Consider the following 24,376-nt stretch of genomic DNA (forward strand, 5'->3'; position numbering starts at 1 on the left):
TGTAATCCATATTTTCTGAATCCTGAACTATAGGGCAATATTCTATATCAACAATAAAAACTTCTGCATAGAAAATCATTTAGCTGTACAAAAGTACAAACTTCATAAAATAGTGTAGTGAACAAATGAGATGAACTCTCAACCCTGCAGCAAAAATAAATGCAGAGCTGCATGGCAAGGCAGCAGTGCGCTTAATCCCACCCTGATGTAGCTATGTGCCTGACTTGCTTGCTCTTTATGGTCAAAAGCAGCTGAACAGCTGTGGTCAGCTGCAGGGATGGGCAGATGCAAAGCTGGCCATGCTGCTAAACCACCAGTGTATAAGGAATTATGGGAACTGCTTGTTAACTGAAGAAAGTGTTTCAGCAGAGTGACCAGTCTGTCAGTTCGATAGCAGCCTAAGATTTGGAAAGTGAACTGGGAGGTGGAAAGGCTAGCAGGGGTGCAAATAGTGCAACAGATTATACAGCAAGAGTAAACAAAGGACAGGACAAATAATAACAAGTATATAAACTGGAATCAGAGGTAATAAGTGACAGTTTGGTAGGAATGAGTATCAAAGTGTCAGGAGTGGGAGATGCACAAAGGGGTATGGCAACCCTCTTCTTCTCCACCTTGTAATGCACAGTACCACTTTCCATTCATTACAGAAATTTCATACACCTCTAGACTGTCTGTTTTACATGGGAGATGGTTGGGCGGGTCCCCAATGAACACTACTATATTGTATAGTAAGTCTGCTTGTTTCGGTTGCTGCAAAGCATTTGTGCCAAATAAAAGGCAAACTGTGTGTTCTGAAACAGTAGTACCCATGTTTTCATCAACTCACAGTTCATAGTATGTGTACCATTGTTCATTTTGTTTGCAAGTTTTAATTTTTCTAAATTTTCAGAGAAATATGTTGATTAAAATGTCATATAATTATTGTATTACAATTTTATAGATGGTTTTTGCTTCTTTCAAGAGCATAATAAGTTGTTTTTATGCTTTATCCAACCATTTATATAGGCTGGTGAATGCCAGGATGGACCCTGGGATAGATCTCATCATGACCTCTAACTTAACTGCAAAAAGTACCAAACATGTATTTGTTAATATTTTTTGAGGATCTTGAAACAATAATTTGGCCAAGAGAAGCTCTACTTTGTCATTAGAACATAACAATAGTAAACGTGCATTTTAAGAGGACTCTCGACAAGGTGACCAACTAATGTCACTGTGGCAATCGAAATCAAATGCCGCTAATTTGTATTTACTGCTTTCCAATTACTACCAATTTTAAATAGCAGACAACACTGTGTATGATGCATCTAACATGTTAGTAAATAAGATGATTCCAAAATCAATTACATGTAACACTTCAGTTCGTTAACTCAGTGCATTACTTCTACTCTCGTATACGTAGATGCGTTAAACATACTGTCTGCTACTTCACATTAAGAGTGATCAAAAATGAGTTAATACTAGTTGATGTCATTTGGTTTTTATAGATTCAAGCAGATCCATCAGCGACTTCACAAGAATAATCTTGTAGTGCACGTTGAGTATTTGCACAGCAGACAACTTACTCTTAGGAAAGCATCTAGGACAGAGGGTGTACACCATATTCCTTAATATGATTTAATGATGTCCAGTATGGGGAATTTGATTAACCCAACTGTTGGTCTATGCTTTGTAAATCAGCTTGACCATAATATGTCAGAGGAGCCACAAAAAGGTAGCTTTTTTCCCCCAACATCTTTTGGTGCGTGTTAAAGCATTGAGTTCAAAAAGATAGAAGCAAGATTGACTCACAAAGGAAGTAAATCCTCTCTCCATAATTGAATTGCTTGGTTTACCCTTTTTCACAACTTTGTAACTGAGAAGATGGTGTTATACAGGGTGTCCCAGCTATCTTGTCCACCCAAAATATCTCTGGAATAATAACAGCTATGGGAAAATGACTTTCACTGGTATCAATGTAGGGCTGAGGCCCATGAATGTACATATTTGGAAACATTCTAAAACGAAAGCAAATGTGTCTTTTAACACAAACGTATGTTTTTTTAAAATGGACCTCCTATATTTTTTCTTCAGCAATCCATAGCATGACAAAGCACATACACAATGGCATTGATTGCATTGCAATATTCCCATTACATCCTGAGATATTGAGACGTGAAGTTGACACTTGAAACACCCGACATGCGCTGCTAGCGCACGTCCTGAGGCTCAGGCGTGAACCTCATGCTGCCCGTAATCGCGATGTGATTGACATGTGTAGTCACACCTCCATACTTATCGAGAGGTCCGAAATGAATAATACGGTCTTCTGCCATCAACTCTCATAAGCACATAATGGTTTCCCTCTTGCACGTTTTACGTATCTACGTACACAATATGAACCAGTACCGATCGGTTTACACCCGTCAGGTTGTCTTATTTATCCTGCACACCCAAAATAAGGTTTATCTAATGCGTTATATGACCCATTGTGCCTGTTGTGCAGGACCTGTCTCTACCTAGTCAAGTGTCCAACGTAGTTCCCACTACTGCCACAGTTACCACTTCACCTTGTTTATGATTTGTGACCCATGCAAACTCCTGTATTTCACCACCCTCCGAGTATCTCATTTGTTGTTGCTTTGGCGTGCATGGGGTTCACGCCTGAGCCTCAGGTCGTGCGATAGCAGCACATGTCGGGTGTTTCAAGCATCAACTTCGCGTCTTAATATCTTGGGATGTAATGGGAATATTGCGATCCAATGAACGCCATTGTGTATGTGCTTTGTCATGCTATAGATTGCTGAAGAAAAAATATAGGAGGTCCATTTAAAAAACCATAAGTTTGTGTTAAAAAACACATCTGCTTTCGTTTTAGAATGTTTCCAAATATGTACATTCATGGGCCCCAGCCCTACGTTGATACCGGTGAAAGTCATTTTCCAATAGCTGTTATTGTTCCAGATATATTTTGGGTGGACAAGATAGCCGGGACACCCTGTATATACTATGAACTGAAACTTCTATAAATTAAACTTGCTTTTCTTATATTCACATTAAAAAAAAGTGTATTAAATGAATGATGCCTTGGAATCATGGTGCCACCTAAGCCCCATCTATGTCTACATATATGTACATACTCTGAAAACTACTCTGAAGTGCATGGCAAAGGGTACTTAACGTGGTACCACCTGCTAGGCATTCTTTCTTTTGCAGTAACATATGGAGTGTGGGAAGGATGACTGCTTAAATGCTAGTGTGTGTGTTTGTGGTGTAATAAGTCTAATCTTGTTTTTGTGGTGCTAGTGGGATCACTGTGTAGAAGGCTGAAGAATATCTCTAGATTGCTCACTTAATACTGATTTTTGAAATTTTGTAAGTAGGCTTTCACAAGATGATTTGTGCCTATCTTCAAGAGTCCAACAGTTCAGGTTTCCAACATTTCTATGATGTTCTCCTGTGAGTGTGGAAGGTCGAACTTGAAAGCATTAGTCACATCATAGAGCGGAAGGAGCACCCCGGAGGGGGATGGGAAGGGCAAGGGATAGCAGTGTACGGATGGGGGGAGAGAAGATAGCTGTTTGGCAGAGTGTGCAGGAACTAGACTGCCAACAGACATACAGCTTCGGGAGGTTGTGGGGCTGGGAGGTGTGACTGGGGGGGGGGGGGGGGGGGTGAGATGGGCTGGTGCATTGTAAGATTGTAAGAAAGTCACACACAAAGAGGGTGGAGATTAATTTGGTGAGGAAGTTGTGGAGCAGGGGGGGGGGGGGGGTGGAAACTGTGTGGAGTGTGGGGACAGTATATTACTGTAGGCTGAGCCCGGTATAAGATCATGAGTGGAAAATGAAGTGTAAGGGTTATTCCCATCTGTGCTTTGTGGAAAAACTGATGATGGAGGGGAGGATCCAGATTGGTCGGGTAGTGGAGCAGCCATTGAAATCAAGCATGGTATGTTCAGCTGCATATTGTGTCACAGGATGGTTTACTTTGTCTTGGCCACAGTTGGTGGTGACCATTCCTTGTTGTGGACTGCTGGTTGGTAGTTATACCAATATACAAAACCGTGCAGTGATTACAGCAGAGCTGGTATCATGGCTGCTTTCACAGATGGCCTGGCCTCTGATGGGCTAGAATAACAGGACTGGAATAGGAAGTGTTGGGTGGGTGGATTGGGCTGGTCTTTCATCTGGATCTTCCACAGTCATATGATCCCTGTGGCAGGCAGTTGGGATTGGGAGTGGCATAGGGATGGACTAATATGTTTTGGAAGTTGGTTGGGCAATGGAAAATCACTTTAAGAGGGGGTGGGAAGGATGTTGGGTAGGATGTCTCTCATTTCAGGGCATGATGATAGGTAATCAAAGCCCTGGCGAACAACGTGATTCAGTTGTTCTTGTCTAGGGTGGCAGTGGGTGCTATCCCTTCCAGTTTCCCACTGCCTTCAGATTGTTGCTCCCATTCTATGCAACAGCTGCATTCTGGTCTGAGCTGCTGGAGGTGGGAGTCATCTACGCATGAGGGGTGTGCTTGCTTGTAAGAAGGAATGTATGTTTCCTCTTCTGACGAAGGCTGTGGCCGAAAGCTAAAGTGTGAGTATTGTAGTTGTGGCTGTCTGCACCGTAATGTCTTCTGTTTACAGTAAGTTGCAGTCTATCATTTCTGTATATTGCTGATATTTCAACCTGGGGTTCCGATGTTTATTGTAATAAATATTCATAGTCTTCTACAAAGATTTAGTGTTTGTGACATGGCACAAATCCAAATTCACCAATTCAGTTGTATAAAAAAAGTGGCTATTGTAGAGTCCTGCTTCCCCCTCAACCTCCATCTGCCATGGGTAAATTTATGTGGAATCACTTGTGTGTGGAGGAGGGTGGTGATGAAAAAGACCTATTGGGAAAGAATAAAAGTATTATGACAGCAGAGTCACAGATAAAATTATGAAAAAAGAGATTATGGGCTGAGAGCTGGTACTGGTTAATTAAAAAGCCCTGTTCATTGTGTTTCTGTGATGCTTGTATCTTTGTCTGTGAACATGTCTTATCCATTTCTGCCTAACTTGTGGATGAGTCTGTATCATTTGGATAATGGTTAGTTTGTTGACTGTTCTAATAATTGATAGCAGCAAAATTTGCATCTGGAGAAACAAGTGAGGAAGGTATCCCTTCTCTATTTCCTGCATTTTTTCTGCTAACATTGCTTCTCACTCTGGTTCACAACTTTTAGAAATCAGATGCCTTCAGGAAAAATAGTACATTGGCATCAACATCTACCCAAAAACCCTTGGAATCTAACGATTCCATACTAAAGCTGTACTACACTGGACTCATGTCTAGGAGGACAACAGTTCAAACGATTTAGGTTATCTGTGATTTCCCTAAATCGTTTCAGGCAAATGCTGGGATGGTCCCTTTGAAAGGGCATGGCCGACTTCCTTCCCCATCCTTCTCTAATCAAATGGGACAGATGACCTCACTGTTTGGTCCCCTCCCACAAACCAACAAACCAACCAACCAACCAACCATACTTTAGTATCAGCTACAACTCTGTTGTTGGATCTGAGCTGTGCCTGCAGCAGCTGTGTAAATCATACAGTGTGTTGCAACGTAAACCATACCTGTGTTACGTGTTTATGTGGTAATTATTATTTTGAGTTATCTATTTATTTAATCGTGTCTGAGCTACATCTGTAATTAATTATTAGCATATATATATATATATATATATATATATATATATATATTGCTTACAAATATAATTAAATAATAGTTATACATTCATATATACATTCATGATCTTCTCATATCATAAGTCGCCATTATTGTCTATAGCAAGGCTCATATCTCTCTCCGGTGTTCAGCACGCTTCACTGTGGCGTCATTGGCCAACCACAGGTTTTGGAAAGTGCATGGGGCCAGCAAGGATGGATAGATCAACATTTGTGTCACCATTTGTTTTCCTCCACATTGGCAGGGCTCTTCTTCAGCGTATCTGCACTTGAACAGGTTATCCTTTGATCTTCCCATTTGACACCTAAGTCTATTTAGGCTCTCCTAGACTTGCCATTCCAATTGTGATCCAGCAGGAAGTTTTTCTTTAATGCTCCAGCTTTTCAGGCTGTCTTTATCCGATTTCTGTTTCCACATTGATTCTCTGGTTGTAGATTGACTTTCGTTTAGTGGATGTTCAACTTTTATAAAATCTTCCCTAGATTTAAGTCTTCCCACCACTGGCTGATGTGTGTACAGGGAATGTCTTCTATCTTCACACTGCCTACACACCAACATTTGCCATCTGATCTGTGTGTGTGGTGGTGGTGGTGGGGGGGGGGGGGGATTCCAGAACACACATAAAGGAGATCATGGTTTGTAGGCTTCAGGCATCCCGTAATTAATCAACATGAGGCATCTAGCTTCTTGGCATGTGTCGATCTTCTCCGTATGGGGCATGTATATTCAGCTGGAGCAAAGCTCAATGCCAAGGATGATGCACGCATAATTTCAGGATTTACTCCACAGTGTGAGTTGGTAAGTTTGCAGATTATACCATTCCATGTGTTGACTTTCACTCAAGTTTTTTCTGCATGTTTCTAGTAAGACAATGTTCGATATAATGTGAGACCATAATAAACTGGGTTTGGGCAGTGTGTAAGTAAACTGAGTTCCATTCCAGTTGTAATTCCCTGTTTACTTCCTTATTGTTCACATGAAAAAAACAAGTCTGTGTCTTTGCTGGATTTGGTCAAAGCTGATTCCTGTTGTAATATTCAGCTAGTACTTCTAAGGCATCTATTAGGTTTCTCTCAATCTGTTTGATTGGTCTGGATTGGTAGGCAATGGCTATATCAGCATAGATAAAACTTCTTGTGATTGGTCCAATTGGTTGGTCATTGGTATACAGATTGAAAGGTAGAGGGGACAAAACAATACCTTGTGGGAGCCCATTCTTCTGGTTCCACCAGTGACTTCTTTGCTCATGAAATTCCACATAGTATTTTCTGTTGGAGATCAGTGATCTCACAACTTCAGTTTCCCATCATTTTGAAAATTTTCCCCAGGAGGATTTTGCGCTTTTTTTTATGTTGTATGCTGCTGATAAGTCGACAAACACCACACCAGTTTTTTTCTCCGTTCTCAAAACCGTCCTCTATGTGCTGTGTTAGGCAGAGGACCTGGCTGGTGCAAGACGTACCGGGTCTGAATCCTACTTGTTGTGGAATGACTTGGCTTTCTAGTAGAGGTCCTATTTTATTCAAAATAAGACTTCCATATACTTTGAAAGGGCAACACAGCAGTGATGTTGGACAATAGTTCTTGGCGTCATCTCTTGATTTACCTGGCTTTGCGGTAGCTACTACCTTGGCCTTCAGTCATAGCTTAGGTTCTGTCTTGTTAGACCATCAGAAAATAGAGTTGTAAGAGCTGTTCATTAGCTATGGGCCCTATGCACTGTACAAATTCATTAATGACGCGATCAGGACCTGCGGCCTTCCTGGGTTTCAAGAACTGATAGCAGCTTCCAATTCTGTTGAAGTGAAATATGGCTCAGGTGGTATTTCAGCCACTTGTGGCCTCTTATATGAGGTGGCAATCTTGCTGTTCCTGGTTGGTTTACAATTCAAAAGGAGCTGATGTGTGATTTGATTAGCTGTCACGGAAACCTGATCCTTGGGGCTGCCGGGTCGCTAGACAATCGTTTTATGAGGTTCCAAGCTCTTCTGCTACTATACCTCATGTCAAGACTCTCCAACATATGTTTCCAGGTCTCTCTTCGGTCTTTGATTATAGTTTCAGTCAGCTGATCCCCAAGTTTTATTGTTTCTTCACTGGAAGGGTCTTGGCTGTACTGCTCCAGGTATTTGTTATATATTTGTTTCATGTTGTTGGAAACTCCAGGAATGTAGAGTGTTCTATAGCCTCTAGGTGTGCCGAGTCTTGCTGATCTTTTAACAGTTTGGACGAACTTTCTGTAGTTTACAATGTTTGATGGTAAATTTACGATTTCCATATATAGGGTGCCTGCAAATTTTTTCCAGTTAGCCATTTTGAAGTTAAAACTTCTTTTGAAGGGTACTTTTTGTGGCTCTATTATTGGTCTAAAATTTAGCACTATTGGTCTGTGTTGGGTCTTTGGGACAGGGTTGAGAACAAATTTATTACATGACCCAAATAAGGTTTTGGAAACAAGTATACCCTCTCTTCCATCTTGCACTGTTAAATGATGTGGCTATTTCTGATCATGGATGAGATTCAGCTTGTATTCTTCTGTCCAGCTTTCCAATAATTCTCTGGCATCATTTGTGTCTTAGTAGCCCCACACTCATCTGTGACAGTTAAAGTCTCCCATTATTAGCTGTGGGTGACAGATATGTTGGATGAAAGCAAACCTTTCCCATGGTGGTTTATATAGCGATGACACTGTAATGCTTCCGATAGTAACAGAAATGATATCCATGTTAATGGTGTTAACTTGTGTACTGGATATTTAGATTACAGTCCAAATAAATAGAGTACTTCCATATTAGTCGTGAGGCCACTCTTTCACCAAGGTCATCCCAGGAATATTTGGACAGCATTGTGATGGCCCTCTATGTGTCTCCTGGAGGCACAGGACGTTGCAGGAATGAAGTTTACATATGTTGGATATAAGTTGTTCTTTTCCCTCAATATTGAGACATATGACTGTCAAGCATGGCTCTGAAAATGGCCTTTTCTTCATTTTAGTTTCTGAATACATGTTTTTTAGACATAGTGTATGGAAGGATCTGCTGGTATGTACCGTTGTCCGGGGGATGCCCGACTGTACTTGTACAATCTTCTAGGAGGCTCCTTTCTTGTCCCCCATTTTGTTATGATGATGATTGGAATAAAAAATTGCAATCCAATTTTGTTATGATGATGACTGCAATAAAAATGACTCTGTGACAACAGCATTCAGGGAAAGGCTTCTCATTGTCAGCAACAGATGAAGAGAATATGAGAGGTGGAAGAACTGATATTCACTCTTGGCCACCACTTTAGCTGTTTCACACAGTAATTAAATTTAACCGACTTACTAATGTTGTGGTGTTAAATGTTGTATAACTCACAAGTAGGCTTTTCAGAGATTTTAGATTAGTGCTTCCTACCATTTGCAACTGATGTAAGCTAATTGGAGTTGAGAAGTCACAAAGCCAAAACGATAAGAAACAATAACCATGAGTATCAAACTATGACATAATAACTGACATATGAGTAATTTGATATATGCCCTTGTAATACATCGGGAATGATATAATATTCAGAATTTGACACATATTTTGTAGCTTTTGGAGGTCATTGTTATGAACCTCTGATTTTTCAGCTCTGTTCTGTAATGTAGTGTATAAAGAACTGCATACAGTATTCTATTTCAGTACATCTACATCTACATGTATACTCCACTCGCCACCAAGCAGGGTGTGGCAGAGGGCACAATTTGCACCAAAGTCATATTTCTCCCCCTCTGTTCCACTCGCGGATCGCGCGTGGGAAAAACGACTGTCTAAACGCCTCAGTACAAGTTCTAATTTGCATTATCTTTTAATGGTGTTCATTGTGTAATTTGAAAGTTGATGGTAATAATATATGCTCTACATCCTTTGTGAAGATCAGATTTCAGAATTTAGTGAGCAGCCCCTTCCGTTTAGCGCGCCATCTATCTGCAAGTGTGTCCTGCTTAAAACTTACTTTCTATGAGATTTGTAACGCTCTCATGACGGCTAAATGTACCTGTCATGAATATTGCCGCTCTTCTTTGGACCTTCTCACTCTCTTGAATCAGACCCAACTGGTACAGTGAGAAAAACTAAAAGACAGTAGGAAATCCTTGCAGCAGCAGTGTCTGTTGCTAACAGTACTGCAAGGTTTTGATTTATTACATTCAGTTTGAGTCTGATTCAATTTATCACAGAAACAGATTGGAAACAGACCTATGAGAAGATCATATATACAATTTTTTCTCATTGTAAGGGAATGAGAAACAATGTTTCAAACATCAGAAAACTGAAACTTCCAGGCAGTTTAAAACTGTGTACTGGACTGAGACTCAAACTTGGGACCTTTGCCCTTTGTTGGCAAGTGTTCTACTGACCCATCCTCAAAGCTTTACTTCTACCAGTACCTCATCCTACATTCCACCAGTACCTCATATCCTACTTTCCGAACTTCAGTTCTGAATTTCATTCTTGACCCAGCATAAAATTTTAATCAACCAGGAAGTTTCATATCAGCGTACACTCTGCTTCAGAGTGAAGATAGCATTCTATATAAGAAAAATTTTCGTGTTTATTAAATGATTGGCTGATACTTGATGTGTAAATTCTTATGACTTTTTGCAGGTTACAAGGTGGTTGAGATGAATGCGAGTGATGATCGAAGTCCAGATATATTCCGAAATCAGTTGGAAGCTGCCACACAAATGCGGGCTGTCATGGGTGAAGAGCCACGTCCTAACTGCCTTGTGCTGGATGAAATAGATGGAGCGCCAGCCGTAAGCCACTCTTTTTTTAGTCATCTTTTCCTCTTTAACCTATAGTGTTGTGAAGTTTGTACAGAGTACGTCTTTCTTGATGTCTTCTTGAGCTGTATTTCAACTGACAAAATTTTGAAAATTTTGGTATAGCTATGTGAAGGTCTGCCAAAAGTCACAACACCTTTGATTTTTGTTTCAGTACTTCTTACAATTCAGTACACTAATTATGTTCAATGTTTTCGGAACATATTTAAGCCTTTTGGATGATACGACTTCTTCATCCATGTAAAAGTGGTGTGCGTGTGGGGGGGGCGGGGGAGGGGGGGGGGGCAGGAGTCTGATATGATCTCATCATTCAATACGAATTAGCTTCCACAAAGAAATATCTTGAATTTTATAGATAGATAGCAGTTACAAGACATCATATGTATGCCATCGAGGGATGACACAGTAGTTTGTAGCATAGTTTACCAATTTTAGTCATGATACATTAGTGGGAGATTGGTGAGAAAGAAAATCTTCTTCACAAAATAGGGTAACTTTCCACCAATTCTTTGTTAAATTTTTTTCCAATGAAGTACAATAATATGCAGCTACGAATTTCGTTTAGTTTAAAGATATGTTTCATACTTACTTTTACAGCTTGTTAAATGTTTTTTGTGTTGAAAGTGAAATCTTCATGATTAGACCATGTCGCATCCCTCTTCAGCCTCTTCTGCAAACATGATGTATCAGTCCACCTGGTTGGTGGGATCATTCTCAGCAGTCTTTCATACCTTTGTCTGTACACTGCAATCTTGAAGCTGTGTAATTAGGCTTTTACAGGATGATTTTGAGCCTATCTGCAGGCACTGCCAGATCTGTTTTTTCATCACCTCCAAGACACTTCCCCATCGATCAAACAAACCTGTGACAATTCATGCTGTTATTTTCTGTATACATTCAATTTCTCTGGTGGCTGAACATTCCCGAGAAAGTTCTTAGCAGATCAGGTGAAACATAAAGTTTGGAGAAGTTGAAAAAGTGTGTGACATGACCTAATCACCCAGAAGATGTTTACCTCTAATGACTATATTCATGAAAGCCCACAGCATTTTATGTTATTTGGAGCATGTTGAAGTAGGAAGTTCTGTGCTTTAATTGGTTCTTACTCTCTGACTGAAAACAATTTGTGTGCATTCCATCAACTACAAAAGAGTGGTTCGAAATTTTACTTGCATTATGACTCAATATGTTCAACCACTCGTGGGGAAAATCTGTGTAAATTGCATAACTTTTACTTTCGGTAAACTCTGAGCAATTGTGTTATCCATCTTGTTAGGAGCTTACTCATAGCTAAAAGTTTGTGCATAATGTTTGCATAGTTTGTGGTATATCAGTCGTCTGCATTCCAACTTAGTTTCATGTTGTCTATCATGTGCAACCTTCAATGATGTAGCTTTCAAGGTTCAAGGGTCAGTTAAGAGCAGAAGTGCCAAACAGATCTTGTTGCTATTTTGTTCCTGTGCCGTGAAGATTTTGATAATCTAAGGGGGAAGTAAAAGTTCCAGTAGTACTACCACTATTTGTTATTCATAAATTATGTTGTTTACATTATTTTGCATTTTTATTGTGTAATATATTTTTGACAGACTGATAACACTGTGTTGATGATATAGAACGTTTGGGATCATGCAGGAAAGAGAAACAGCGAATGGGATAGGAGCTACTAAGTTAAAGGTTGAGAAAATAGTATGGGGCAAGCTGGAAGGGTCAAGACTAAGAACAAGAGAAAGAGGTAAGGAAAATTTGAGACAGGTGAGGTAATATGGAGGAGAAAGTAACTGAGAAACTGTAAAGTTGGCATGGGGACTGAAGAGTGGAATGTGGTGGCAACAGGACTTGTCTTAAAGGCCAGTAGATGATAAGGCTCAGGAGAGACTGAGCTTAATGGGACTATGGAATCAAATGAAAAGCTGCCGGCATAGTTATCACTTATGGAATTAAGAAAAGCTGTTACTAGTGGGGTATTCAGATGGTGCAACTCATGATTCAGCTGTTGTAATAAACCACACCATGTTGAATTGCATGCTCCACTACTGGATAGGAAAGTTAATAGATTGCTTGGAATCATAACTATGTAGAAGGCTGTGAATAGGCAGCAGTGAAGTTAAAAACCAATGTGGCTGCTTACACAATTAACTGTATGTTTAATGTGGTATTAATACTAGGACAAGGGATTTAAAAAAAAAAAAAAAAAAAAAAAAAAAAAAAAAAAAAAAAAAAAAAAAAAAAAAAGAAGAAAGACTAAGAAATAAAATTAATGAATTAATTATCTGCATAGATGATTTAGAGTCCTCAAACCCTACTGACATAATCTGCCTCTCTGAACATCATGTGACCACTGGTATAGAGCTTTTAACTGTTACAGGATTTAGGTTAGCGTTTCACTTTTATAGAGCAGAAATGGAGAAAGGACGAGTTGTCACATTCATCAGGAACTGTCATTAATTTAAGAACATAGACATTCATAAATTTTGCCCGGAACAGCATATGGAAGCATGTGCAACAGAAGTAGGATTTCATAAAAAGATCCTTCATAATATTAACTGTATACTGAGCACCTGCAGGTAACTTTAATCTGTTCGTAAACCACCTTGAAGCTGTTCTGGCCCATTTAACAACCAAAAACAAAGAAATAGTGATTACAGGTGATGTCAGTGTAGATTTCCTAAAAGATTCTCCCAATAAAAACTTATTTGAGTTAGTAACACTAACATTCAACTTAATTCCCACTGTAAAGTTCCCCTTTAGGGTAGCCAATTGCTCACAAACAGCCATTGATAATATCTGTAGAAAAGTCCAATGAACAAAATTATATTACAAAACCAATAGTCATTGGCCTCTCAGACCATGACATCCAGTTCCTTCTGTTAAATGTTAATACTGAATAGTATACAAAACCTTTTAAATCTGAACTCAAGAGGGTAATCAAAAGCCAAAAATTGATTATTTTAGAACACCCCACAGAGACATCCACTGGAGTGATGTTTACAGTGATCATGGCATGAATGAAAAATATAACACTTTTGCTAATAAAGTGCTTACCTTGTTTGGACACTGTTTTCCCCCAAAACTAATCATGGTTAGAGCAAAGTTTACAAAGAAGCCATGGATTACTCAAGGAATAGAGGTATCGAGTAAAACAAAAAGGAAATTGTGTCTGTCAATCTGAAACAGTTCTGATGTTGATGCTATAGCACATTACAAGAAATAGTGCAAAATATTAAGGCATGTAATATGGACATCAAAGCAAATATATTACAAGGAAAAGATGATCATATCAGATAACAAAATAGAGACAATGTGGGGTGTAGTGAAGGAAGAGACCAGTAGAACCAGATATGTGTATAGTGTTGCAGAACTTTTTAACAAACATTTTATAACTGTTGCTGAAAATATAGGGTTGTCAGGTTCTGTAGATGCTGCTATGGAATACCTCAGACCAGATATTTCAAGTAACTTCCATAATATGAATTTGACCCTCACTACCCCAGCAGAAATAATGTCCGTCATAAAATCTTTAAAATAAGGAACATCTAGTGGGTATGATGAAACATCAACAAAGTTAATTAAATAATGTGATTCTGAGTTAAGTAACATATTAAGCTATCTGTGTAACCAGTCGTTTATCAGTGGAATATTTCCTGAATGGTTAAAATATGCTGAAGTTAAGCCAGCGTTTAAGAAGGGAGATAAAGAAATAGCATCAAACTTCTGTTCAGTTTCACCTGTGCCAGCATTCTCAAAAATTTTAGAAAAGTAATGTAAAATCAGCTATATAACCATCTTGTCACAAATAACATACTGTCAAAGTCGCAGTTCGGATTTCTAAAGAGTTCTGATATTGAGAGGGCTATCTACATTACAGTGAAAATGTACTTAATTCGTTTGACCAAAAATTGCAGACAACTGGTATATTTTATGATATGTCAAAGGTATTTGACCATGTAAATCACAATATCCTTTTAAGTAAATTAGAATATTATGGTGTAACAGGAAATGCTGCAAAATGGTTCAAGTCTTATATCTCTGGCAGATAACAAAGGGTGTTATTAGGAAAGAGACATGTATTAAGCTATTAGGCATAATCCAACTGGGAACTAATTACATGTGGGAGTCCCACAAGGTCCCATCTTAGCACCATTACCTTTTCTTTTGTACATCAATGATCTTTCATCAGCGACATTACCAGATGACAAGTTTGTTTTGTTTGCCGATGATACAAACTTTGCAATAAATAGCAAATCAAGTGTAGTTTTATAAAGATTGGCTAATAAAATATTTGTGGAAATTAAGCACTGGCTCCGAGCCAATTCTTTGTCACTAAACTTTGAAAAAACACACTACATGCAGTTCAGGACTTAAAAGGAGTGTCCCATGAGTATGTGCCTAACATACAATGACAAGCCGATAGAAGAAGTGGACAGTGTTGAATTCTTGGGACACAGCTTGATAATAAATCCAACTGGGAGGAGCACACCACAGAACTTGTGAAGCATCTAACAAATCTCTATTTGCTATGCAAATTGTGTCAGAGAGAGAGAGAGAGAGAGAGAGAGAGAGAGAGAGAGAGAGAGATTCTAGTAAAAACGTACACTAAAGTTATTGAAACATTGTACTGTGATACATAGGAGTTCTGTCTTGTATTAAACTAGTATTGACTTCTGTGAATCTACCCCCTTTTGTATGATTTACTGCCATTGATACTGCATTACATATCTTTTTTGGGTGCTTTGGGTAATATTCTTGCTTTCTTATATGACTTAAAGGCATCAATCGAAGTTTTGGTGAAATTCGCCACGGGAAAGGATGTTGGGAAGAAACGTGCAAAGAAGAAAGCTACACCAACATTTCTGAAACGCCCAATTATCTGCATATGCAATGATGTTTATGTACCAGCGTTACGTCCACTCCGGCAGTTAGCATTTGTTATACACTTCCCTCCTACTGCCTCTGCACGGTTTGTACTAAGAAATTTATAATTCTGTTTAAGTTTGACATTTTGTTGTGTTTTTTATATTTTCCTTCCTTTCTTTGAAGGAGTCTTCCAATTTAAATCCTGTAAGGATTCAAATATCTCAGTTTTGAAAGCCAAGAGCCTAAAATTTTTGAAAAATTATTAAATTTTCTAAATAGGTGAACATCCTGTAATTTTGCACGTCTGCATTTAGATGGTCATAAAATGCTGACCACTAAACTAGATGGGATTCATAATGTTCATTTCTGCTTTCATTTGTTTTTTTACTGTTGTCTGACCAGAAATTTGTTTTTTGCAGCTTTCCTCATGTCTGTCAAGTCTCCGAAATTCTGCTTGTGACCTATATGTAGTGTGTAGCAGAAACAATGACATATTTACTAAGCACTGGCCTTTTGTGGAACACTATCTTCTATAGAGTTTACATTGGTACCAGTACATAGTGCAATTAAAAGCATTATTAATCAGTATGAGTCATTGGTCACTTGGACATAATGTATTCACTGTTGGAATGTTTTTCAAATGTGGTGGTAGTGTCATATGAGTGGAGCATTTGTTTCGGTAACATTTTGACATTGATTGTATGACCCAATAGTAGATTATGAGATGGGTTCAGTGGTTCAGAGCAACAGCACCTGCAGTGGATAAGTTGCCATCTAGCATACCACCCTGAACAACATTGCAATAGTGACAGTTACTTTTCTGTCCAGTGCAATCAGTTCATCAACATTCGCAAGTCCTTAACATTTTGGACAGAAATGTACAATGGATGTTGCGTCTGAATATTCACTCCCATCCCTAAAAACTCCAGGTGGCACTACAGTTATTACCCAGAGATCAGCAAGCATGTCACAAGCTCTGTACAGAGTTTCTGGATATGGTCGACACTCAATCCTTTTCTCAACAGTTTTATTCCATCTGACAAGGCCCATTTAGTTGACTGTGTGAACAAACATAACTGTAGGTGCTGGGTGCCTACCAGTCCTCATCAAATGCATGAAAAACTACTTCAGGTGCAAAGGTTACTGTGTGGTGTGGCATGTCTGCATAAGGTGTTATTTATTCACACTTTTTTTGAGAATGATGCAGGTGTCACTGTCATAGTGACATCAGATAGACATGTTGTTATGTTGCAACAGTCTGTAATGTAGGGAGTCCATCATAAGAATAACTATATGCAATCACAGTGGTTCCAGCAGGATGGTGAAACTACTCACACAACCAGAATGCCCATGACAGCTGTATAAAAGATGTTTCCAGAGCATCTTGCTTCCCACTTTGGTGATGTCAGTTGGCCATCCCATTCGGCAGATTTTTTGGCTTGTGCCTTTTTTATGTGGGGATTTCTGAAATCCAAAGTGTATGCTAACAGGCCAATAACTACAAAGGACTTGGAAAAACATCATTCCTGTCACAATCGAGGCAATAACACGTTACACATTTGACTAGATTATGAAGAGTATGCGTGTTCATGCCAAAAATTGTATCACCATCGTTGGTGGACACACAAATGACGTAATTTATAAAAAGCTTTCTACAACTTATTGTAATTGTTTATGTTAGTAGTCTCTAAAACTGTGCCTTACTTTGTTTGTGTCCTGTGTAGAGGAGGACATTCTTGCCTCATATTCATAAAAGTCTGATGAATTTGTTTAGTGTAATATTATGTAAAAAAATTACTGCACTGAGTATTTTCATAGGTTTACTATTGAGGAGTAAAAGTAAGAGTTGTATCTTCACTCTTTCCGTAAACAATACAGGTTAAACAAGTGCCGGCCAGAGTGGCCATATGGTTCTAGGTGCTACAGTCTGGAGCCGAGCGACCACTCCGGTCGCAGGTTCAAATCCTGTCCAGGGCATGGATGTGTGTGATGTCCTTAGGTTAGTTAGGTTTAATTAGTTCTAAGTTCTAGGCAACTAATGACCTCAGAAGTTAAGTCGCATAGTGCTCAGAGCCATTTGTTAAACAAGTATCAGTTTAAATTGTTACTTTTTTCACATTTAAGCAATCATTCTTCTTACTGAAACAAAAGAATTACCTGTAGAAGTATGATATTGCAACGTCTTTGGAAATGTGGTTCTTGATATTCTGAGTTCTTTCATTAAGACTTGTAGTACATTCTCACTACTTTCTTCAGATTCTTTCAAAATATTTAGGAAGATACATAAGAAGTAATGGCAGAGATTGAAGGAGAGGAGGAAAAAGAAATACAAGTAGAGATTAACACTACTGATGGAATCACTGTGGAAAGAGAATATCTTGTAATACTTCCAACCATTTTATACTAAGACTGTATCTAGATTTGTTCTACAAATCTAAGAACGTGGATTGATATCATAATTTTATTTCAAAAAATCTTCGGTATTGTAGCTTTGAACTAAGATATACATAAAATTTTATTTACTGCTTGGCTACTCCAAAAATGCTTTGTATCCTACTAGATAGTTCACTGATTCAAAACTATCATCTATCCATTCATTCATATCTTGCACTCTCTTGTTGCATAAGGACCATATTTAAAGAAAACCCCCAGGAATGTAGAAAAAGTCAAGGCCTACATTAAAGAAAGAAGAGCTGCTGGCAGCTTGAATTAATTGTGTTGGTCCATTCTATCCATCTTTATTTGTTCTCCATCATTTCTCTTTCCACAGTGATTCCATCAGTATTGTTAATCTCTAATTGTAATTCTTTTTTTTTCCTCTCCTTCAATCTCTGCCGTTACTCCTGATGTATCTTTGTCAGGCATTCTTAATTTTGCTTCTTTCCCTTCACCTTTTTCTTATTTCTCATTGCTTTCTTTGTTGGATTAGCACCGGTGAGGAAAAGAAGCACATACATGAAAATAACGTGTATCATAGCTTTTTTGATAGTATAGTAGTTTCAAAGTTTTGTTTGTATTGTCATCCTTATCACTGTTTATTCACAGAATTTATACAAAGTTTTCAGGCAAGTTTCTAAGTATGCAAGTTTTAAAGTATAGTTTCAAGAACAGAGGTGAAAAATGTTTAATGACATGTGAGCTTTTGCTATTATATTGTGAATAGTAAAACTGCAGTTATCGTTTCATACAGTTGTGAACTTATTTGAGCCAAAACAAATATTTGTAAATATAAAATAAAGAAATTGAGCTATTTTGAGGTAGAATTTGCTAAAGACTTGGATATAAATATGACACAACGATCCAAAATTAAATTTAGTTTTTTAATGGATACTTTGTTACTTTTTTGATAGACTAGCTCAAAGATTGCTAGAAATCTGCCGGAAGCAACGAATCAAAACAAATATGGGAGCATTAACTGCTCTTGCTGAGAAAACTAGGAATGATGTAAGGGCTTGTCTGTCTTTCCTGCACTTTTTTAAGATGGAAAAGAAAGAAATCAGACTTTCAGATGTGCAGAAATCTAATGTTGGCCTCAAGGATATGCAGAAAGGTTTATTTACCGTGTGGCAAGAAATATTTCAGATCCAGCGACCAAAAAGGTAAGCATTTAATACATCACATGCAGAGTTTCATATTACGTTTTTAATGTGTACTGCAGCTTTTAATAATCATATTTGTTGATTGTAACAGAAAGTTCGTTGAGACTAATAAAGATGATTACAAACTGGAACCAATGCCTGAACTTACTACACCAGAAATGAAATTTGGAGAAACCTCAAAAGCATCAAGGTAACCTTAAGCTCTAAGTTCTCTTGTTGTCATCTGTTTCATCCATGTATTTGCTTCTGCATATTGATGTTTGACATGTGCTTTCAAGGGTATTGAAACTGAAGAAAGGATACATCAGTGTTGTTCTTTCCTTAATTAGGTAAAATTATTGTAAGTAACCATTATATATCTGAAGATGTTATCATCATCTTAGTAAAATTTCAGAAAAATGTGGTGAGTCATGGAGATAAAGTGATTGACTAACATTCCTCTATTTCCATATTTTTTGATATGATCACATGAGGATTTCACAATGCCGGTACAGTTTCGACCTGCCAGTGTCATATAAAGACTGTCAGTAGTTAAAAAGGGATAGAAAGGACCATTATCTGGATAATTAATTGGCAAATTTAACAGATTCTATAATTCTTCTTTGTGTCCTCGATATACTTATTGACAGACTGAAGATGACCACTGGTTGATCAAAACCAGTAACGGCATTGTGAAATTCTCATGTGATTGTGTCGTAAAATATAAAAATAAAAGTTGGTAAAATGTATATAATGTCTTTAATGCAAAACCCTATGTGTGGAAGTACCATTGTTGCCATTATCAGACAAAAGTTGTATGTAGATCCAAGACAAAAAATCAAATTAGCACCTCATGAACAAATCTTTTGACAAGTAAGAAACTTGTTGAAATGTGATTACTCATCTACCAGTTTACTCTGTTGATATCTTGATGTGAAGTCATCAGTGAACTTTGTCAAGAAAGCCTACACTTACAAAAAGCACTTCATTACTTAAATAACTTCTGTTATATGTAATACAAAGCAAACAAAATGGTGTTGTATGGTATAATACTGTAGAGAATATACATGTAAATCATTCGAGGTAGTGTGATTAATAGGATTACAAAGACAGTTATTATTCTTTCCATTTGGTGAAGGTATTGCCAGTTTAGAATCTTTATCACCTTTTACTTACCTCCTTTATTGAGGCTTCTAAATTACATATTAGGATTGTCAGCCGTTATGAGTGCTCAGAAGTTTTTTTCTCATTGGGTATTGGGAAAACTAGCAACAGTCTATGTGGTGTAGGACTTTTCAGTACCCTAACTAAGTAATTGTAAGCTAACAGTCTGAGGTAATTCCCATTTATCTTCACAGGTTCTGTAAAGAAAGTTCATATTGTATTTTATGACAGTGGCTGCTATGTCACACAGTGATAACTCGTACTTCACAGTGCTAAATCTTACACAGATTTTCTTAATAAGTATTTTCTTAGTCATCACAAACAACTGAATATTAACAGGATTCTGGTATGTTAAATATAATGACACAGCTAGTACTACTTAGCATTGAAAAACTATTTCTGGTCCCATTTGTCACTATATTTTCAGAATCATAAGAAACTAATACAGTTGTGTCTTGCTACACTTGTAACAGGAAGGAAAGTAAAAGTGAAATTGATGATATGGCTCTTTTTTGCCCTTTGTCCCAATCTCATTTATGCTGTGGTAGTAGTACATTACTGAATTATACATTGAAATACAAATAATTTGTTTTCATGTAGTAAGTAATTTTGGAGCATTTGCTGTTGGTAAGCTGCACAGTAGCAAAAGGCTGTCAATACATGTAATCTTGTGCTTTGCGTGTTATCTGTTATGTCCTCCTTTGCACACACAGTGGTTCTTTAGTGGATACAGGAGCGAGGAACAGACGCTGTCCATTAATAGAGAATTCAGATATTAATTTACTCTACATCTAATATCAAATAGTATAAACAATAAATAACTTTGTTGCTGTAACAACAGTGCCTTTTGAATGGTGGGCTCCATGTGGTTCCCAAGTCGTACAGTGACCATAAACCATAAAATTACCAAATATGCAGCAACCAGTCACAAAATCATGTTTTATTTATTCACTTTTGCAAATCGATGTCAACTGATTAACAGCCATCGTCGGTGCTTTCAACCAATATGTGCCCTGAGTACGACAACTAATCAGTTGAAATCGATTTGCAAAAGTGAATAAATAAAACATGATTTTGCGACTGGTTGCCGCATATTTGGTAATTTTAACAGTGCCTTTATCAACAGTAGATCTGAATGTAGAAATATATGGTATACTGTCAATCTTCAAAACAATGTCATTTGTGAAGGTGTCGAAACCTGGCCACTATGAAAGTCTGTAAACTTTATTCAGCTGACAAACACACAAAATGGGATCAGTGCATGAATGTTTGAACTTAAGTACACCCATTGCTGGAACTTCAAGAGGTGATGTTTGCACCTCATTAGTGGCGGCATAATCGTTCATGGCAGAACCCTGTACTGCAGTGGCGGATGTAAGAAATGTGGTTGTGTAACTGGCAGCTTGCATATTTGAAAGTGCAACTGCCTGGATTGCGGCTGATGCTGCTGTATCAGCCAAATTGAAAAGAAAAAAAAGTAGACTGTGATGAGCTAAATGTTGATGACCAAATCCATGAAAGTTTGTTGAAAAAGTGACATGTAGAAATCATTTTTACTTTGATATTAGGTTTAAATTAGTAATGGCTATTGCATCAGCATACCTAAAGCCTACATGAACATTTATCGAAATGTTTTGTTCTACTGTATCTAAATATCAATATAGAATAGAATTTGATCATTCTCTATGTAAATGACATTGTTGAATAATGCCCTCTGTTTCTCCATTTTTTTCATGTTTGGCCTACGTAAACTTTATTACCATTTTCATTTCTATAGGATGAGGAGTATTTTGCAGACTGTGCAGAGCCATGGTGATTATGAGAGACTTGCACAAGGTGTATTTGAAAATTACCTTAATATGAATTTAAAAGAAGGATATGCTCAATTGAAACAGGTAAGCAATTATCCTTCATGGGAAAAAAATTCAAAGTGTCAATTTTTTCAATGTTATAAAAACTGCCTACAATTAACATTAAGGTTGAACTCTAGCAACAGGTAGCATACTGTTGCTAACATGCTGTGCATCTCATCAGCATTGACTTCAGTGTTTATTTCACTGTCTGCATTAATTACACCCACACTGCAGTTGTTTGTCAAATTTGGCTCTTCAGCAGGTACTTTTCTCATGCATTCTGTTGTCGAGTGTGTGTGGTCTTCAATCTTCAGCTGTACATTCATTTTCTTTGCATCTCCTTCCTCTGTTCATTTTACCAGACATACCACGCCTCTCTCCTTATACCTCTAGTTAAAGCTTATTTCTTTTAATGTGTTACTAGCTCATAGTTGAATTGAGTTGTTTCCATATTGTAGTCTTAGCGTCCTGTATTTTTTGTGTTAACTGTAATGCTTTCTTGATCTTATAAGGAAGAGATCTTTAATATTGAATCTCTCTTTATTTTATTTTTTTTATTTTGTTAATACTCTTGTGACACTAGTTTTGCATTTAAGTAGTACAACTTCTTTTACTGATACATCTTGGAGTGCTGTAAATTGGAAATAGCTTTCATTTACATGAGCTCTTTCTCTGTTAAGCAGACATTATATATTAATTACCAGTTAGTACAATGCATCTGAAAGATTTTCTTTTGCTCTTAGAACTTAAATTATGGCTGAGTAACACCTTTATTTTTTCAGATTACTGATAGCTTGGAGTGGTTCTGCACATTAGATGTTTTCAGTCACCACATCCATGCCACACAGAATTATGTTTTGATGAGCTATCTTCCATATGCATTTGCATTTTGGCATTTCACATTTGCATTGTCTTCATGGCCAAAGATTACGTATCCCAATGCAGGGTATGAGGTAAGAAAAAATCTTTATACATTATAGACGTTAATGTAATTACATAGTTTATAATAAGAGTAATTTGGCATCTTCAGAGTTTGACGACAGAAGTTTATAATTTGGTAAGTGTGTAAACCTGTTTCACATACACTTATGGTATGGGAAGTTCTGGCAGATTGTAATTAATTGAGAAGTAAAGGTAATAACTCATGGAATAGTAGAGACAGTGAGTTGCCACCAACAGCCACTTAAACAGAACTGAAAATGTTGCTAGCTTTCAGATGAATCTATTTTCAAGCTATATTGTAAAAACAACACGCACACACACACACACACACACACACACACACACACACACACGCCTGCTGTACAACTACGTAGTGCCAGATGAATACACACTGCCACGTTTGCAGTTCTGCAGTTTGTGTCGTGGGTGGGATGAGTGGGCAAGGGAAGAAAGGAGGCAGGAACTGGAAGGGGAGGGTGGCTTTGATGGAGGTAGCAGGTGTATGGGATAGAAATGAAATACATGACCAGTGGCACTAGTGAGTTTGTTTCACGTATTTCATATATAATTGTAACCAATTATGCTTTGCAAGAAACGGTTCCCTGTAAGCTATAAAAATATCAAGTAACGGTGTTGGAGACAGACAGAGCATCTAAATCATGTTGTTACACTACTTTTTTCTGTTCTGAAATAAAAGTATCAAGTAATTTGCGCTGTAGTGATTGCATTCTTGTGAATTAGTGCTATGAAATCACCCACCATGTGAGTCATCTGGACACCTCTCTAACAGCAATGACACTAGCTGTATTTGTGTGATGTATGTCCAAATAATGTTGTGATATAGTCATCAACAAAATATGGAGTAAAATATTTAGGTGTTATTGTAGGTGGGGGAGTTATCAAATGACTGGCCATACGCTACCATGAATTTTAAAATAGAATAAAGGTTTGATTAATTAGGAAATCTCTCTTGAACATGTATACTATTTCCTTGAAATCATTCCTGTAATGGACAAGAATGACAGTAAGCTGCATTATAATGTTGAGACATTTTTTGAAAAATGCAAGATTATTAACTGCACCATGTTTGCAAGAAGAATGCTATCATTATAGATACTATCCTTGGCAATGTAAGTCAGAGCCATACTGATGTGATCCTGTATCATTATCAGAACTGCCAAAGCTGTGAATCCCGCCCCCCTCCCTCTACTCCCCCCTCCTGTAAAACTATCTTCCCGGAATTTTTTTCTACTCAGATTTAGAAAATTTTATAACTTTATAAGAAGTTTTCAAAAAATGAAGCATTATTGAAAAATATTACTTAAATTAACTGTATTTGTGAAAAATATTGCACACAAATTTAATGTATGATTGCGGTAAATAGTTTACAAATTGGGTACAAACTTCTGAAAAGAATTGAAAGTCAAACAAAATAAGTATTGTTTTCTGCATGACAGCTACTGC

The 24,376-nt window shown here is 37.6% G+C and overlaps 1 protein-coding gene across 2 annotated transcripts in view; it reads left to right on the top strand.

The window, feature by feature from the left end:
• The window catches only part of LOC126336764 (chromosome transmission fidelity protein 18 homolog), a 443,331-nt gene that overhangs the window by 61,005 nt on the left and 357,950 nt on the right, over positions 1–24,376 (top strand). For both annotated transcript variants that reach the window (XM_050000773.1, XM_050000774.1), the window contains exons 10-15: positions 10,343–10,494; positions 15,288–15,478; positions 18,726–18,974; positions 19,066–19,164; positions 21,895–22,012; positions 22,753–22,923. In XM_050000773.1, coding sequence (XP_049856730.1) covers positions 10,343–10,494; positions 15,288–15,478; positions 18,726–18,974; positions 19,066–19,164; positions 21,895–22,012; positions 22,753–22,923 — 980 coding nt within the window. The remainder of the gene's footprint in view (positions 1–10,342; positions 10,495–15,287; positions 15,479–18,725; positions 18,975–19,065; positions 19,165–21,894; positions 22,013–22,752; positions 22,924–24,376) is intronic.

Source organism: Schistocerca gregaria, chromosome 2 (genome assembly GCF_023897955.1).
Source record: "Schistocerca gregaria isolate iqSchGreg1 chromosome 2, iqSchGreg1.2, whole genome shotgun sequence".
Taxonomy (NCBI): Eukaryota; Metazoa; Arthropoda; class Insecta; order Orthoptera; family Acrididae; genus Schistocerca; species Schistocerca gregaria.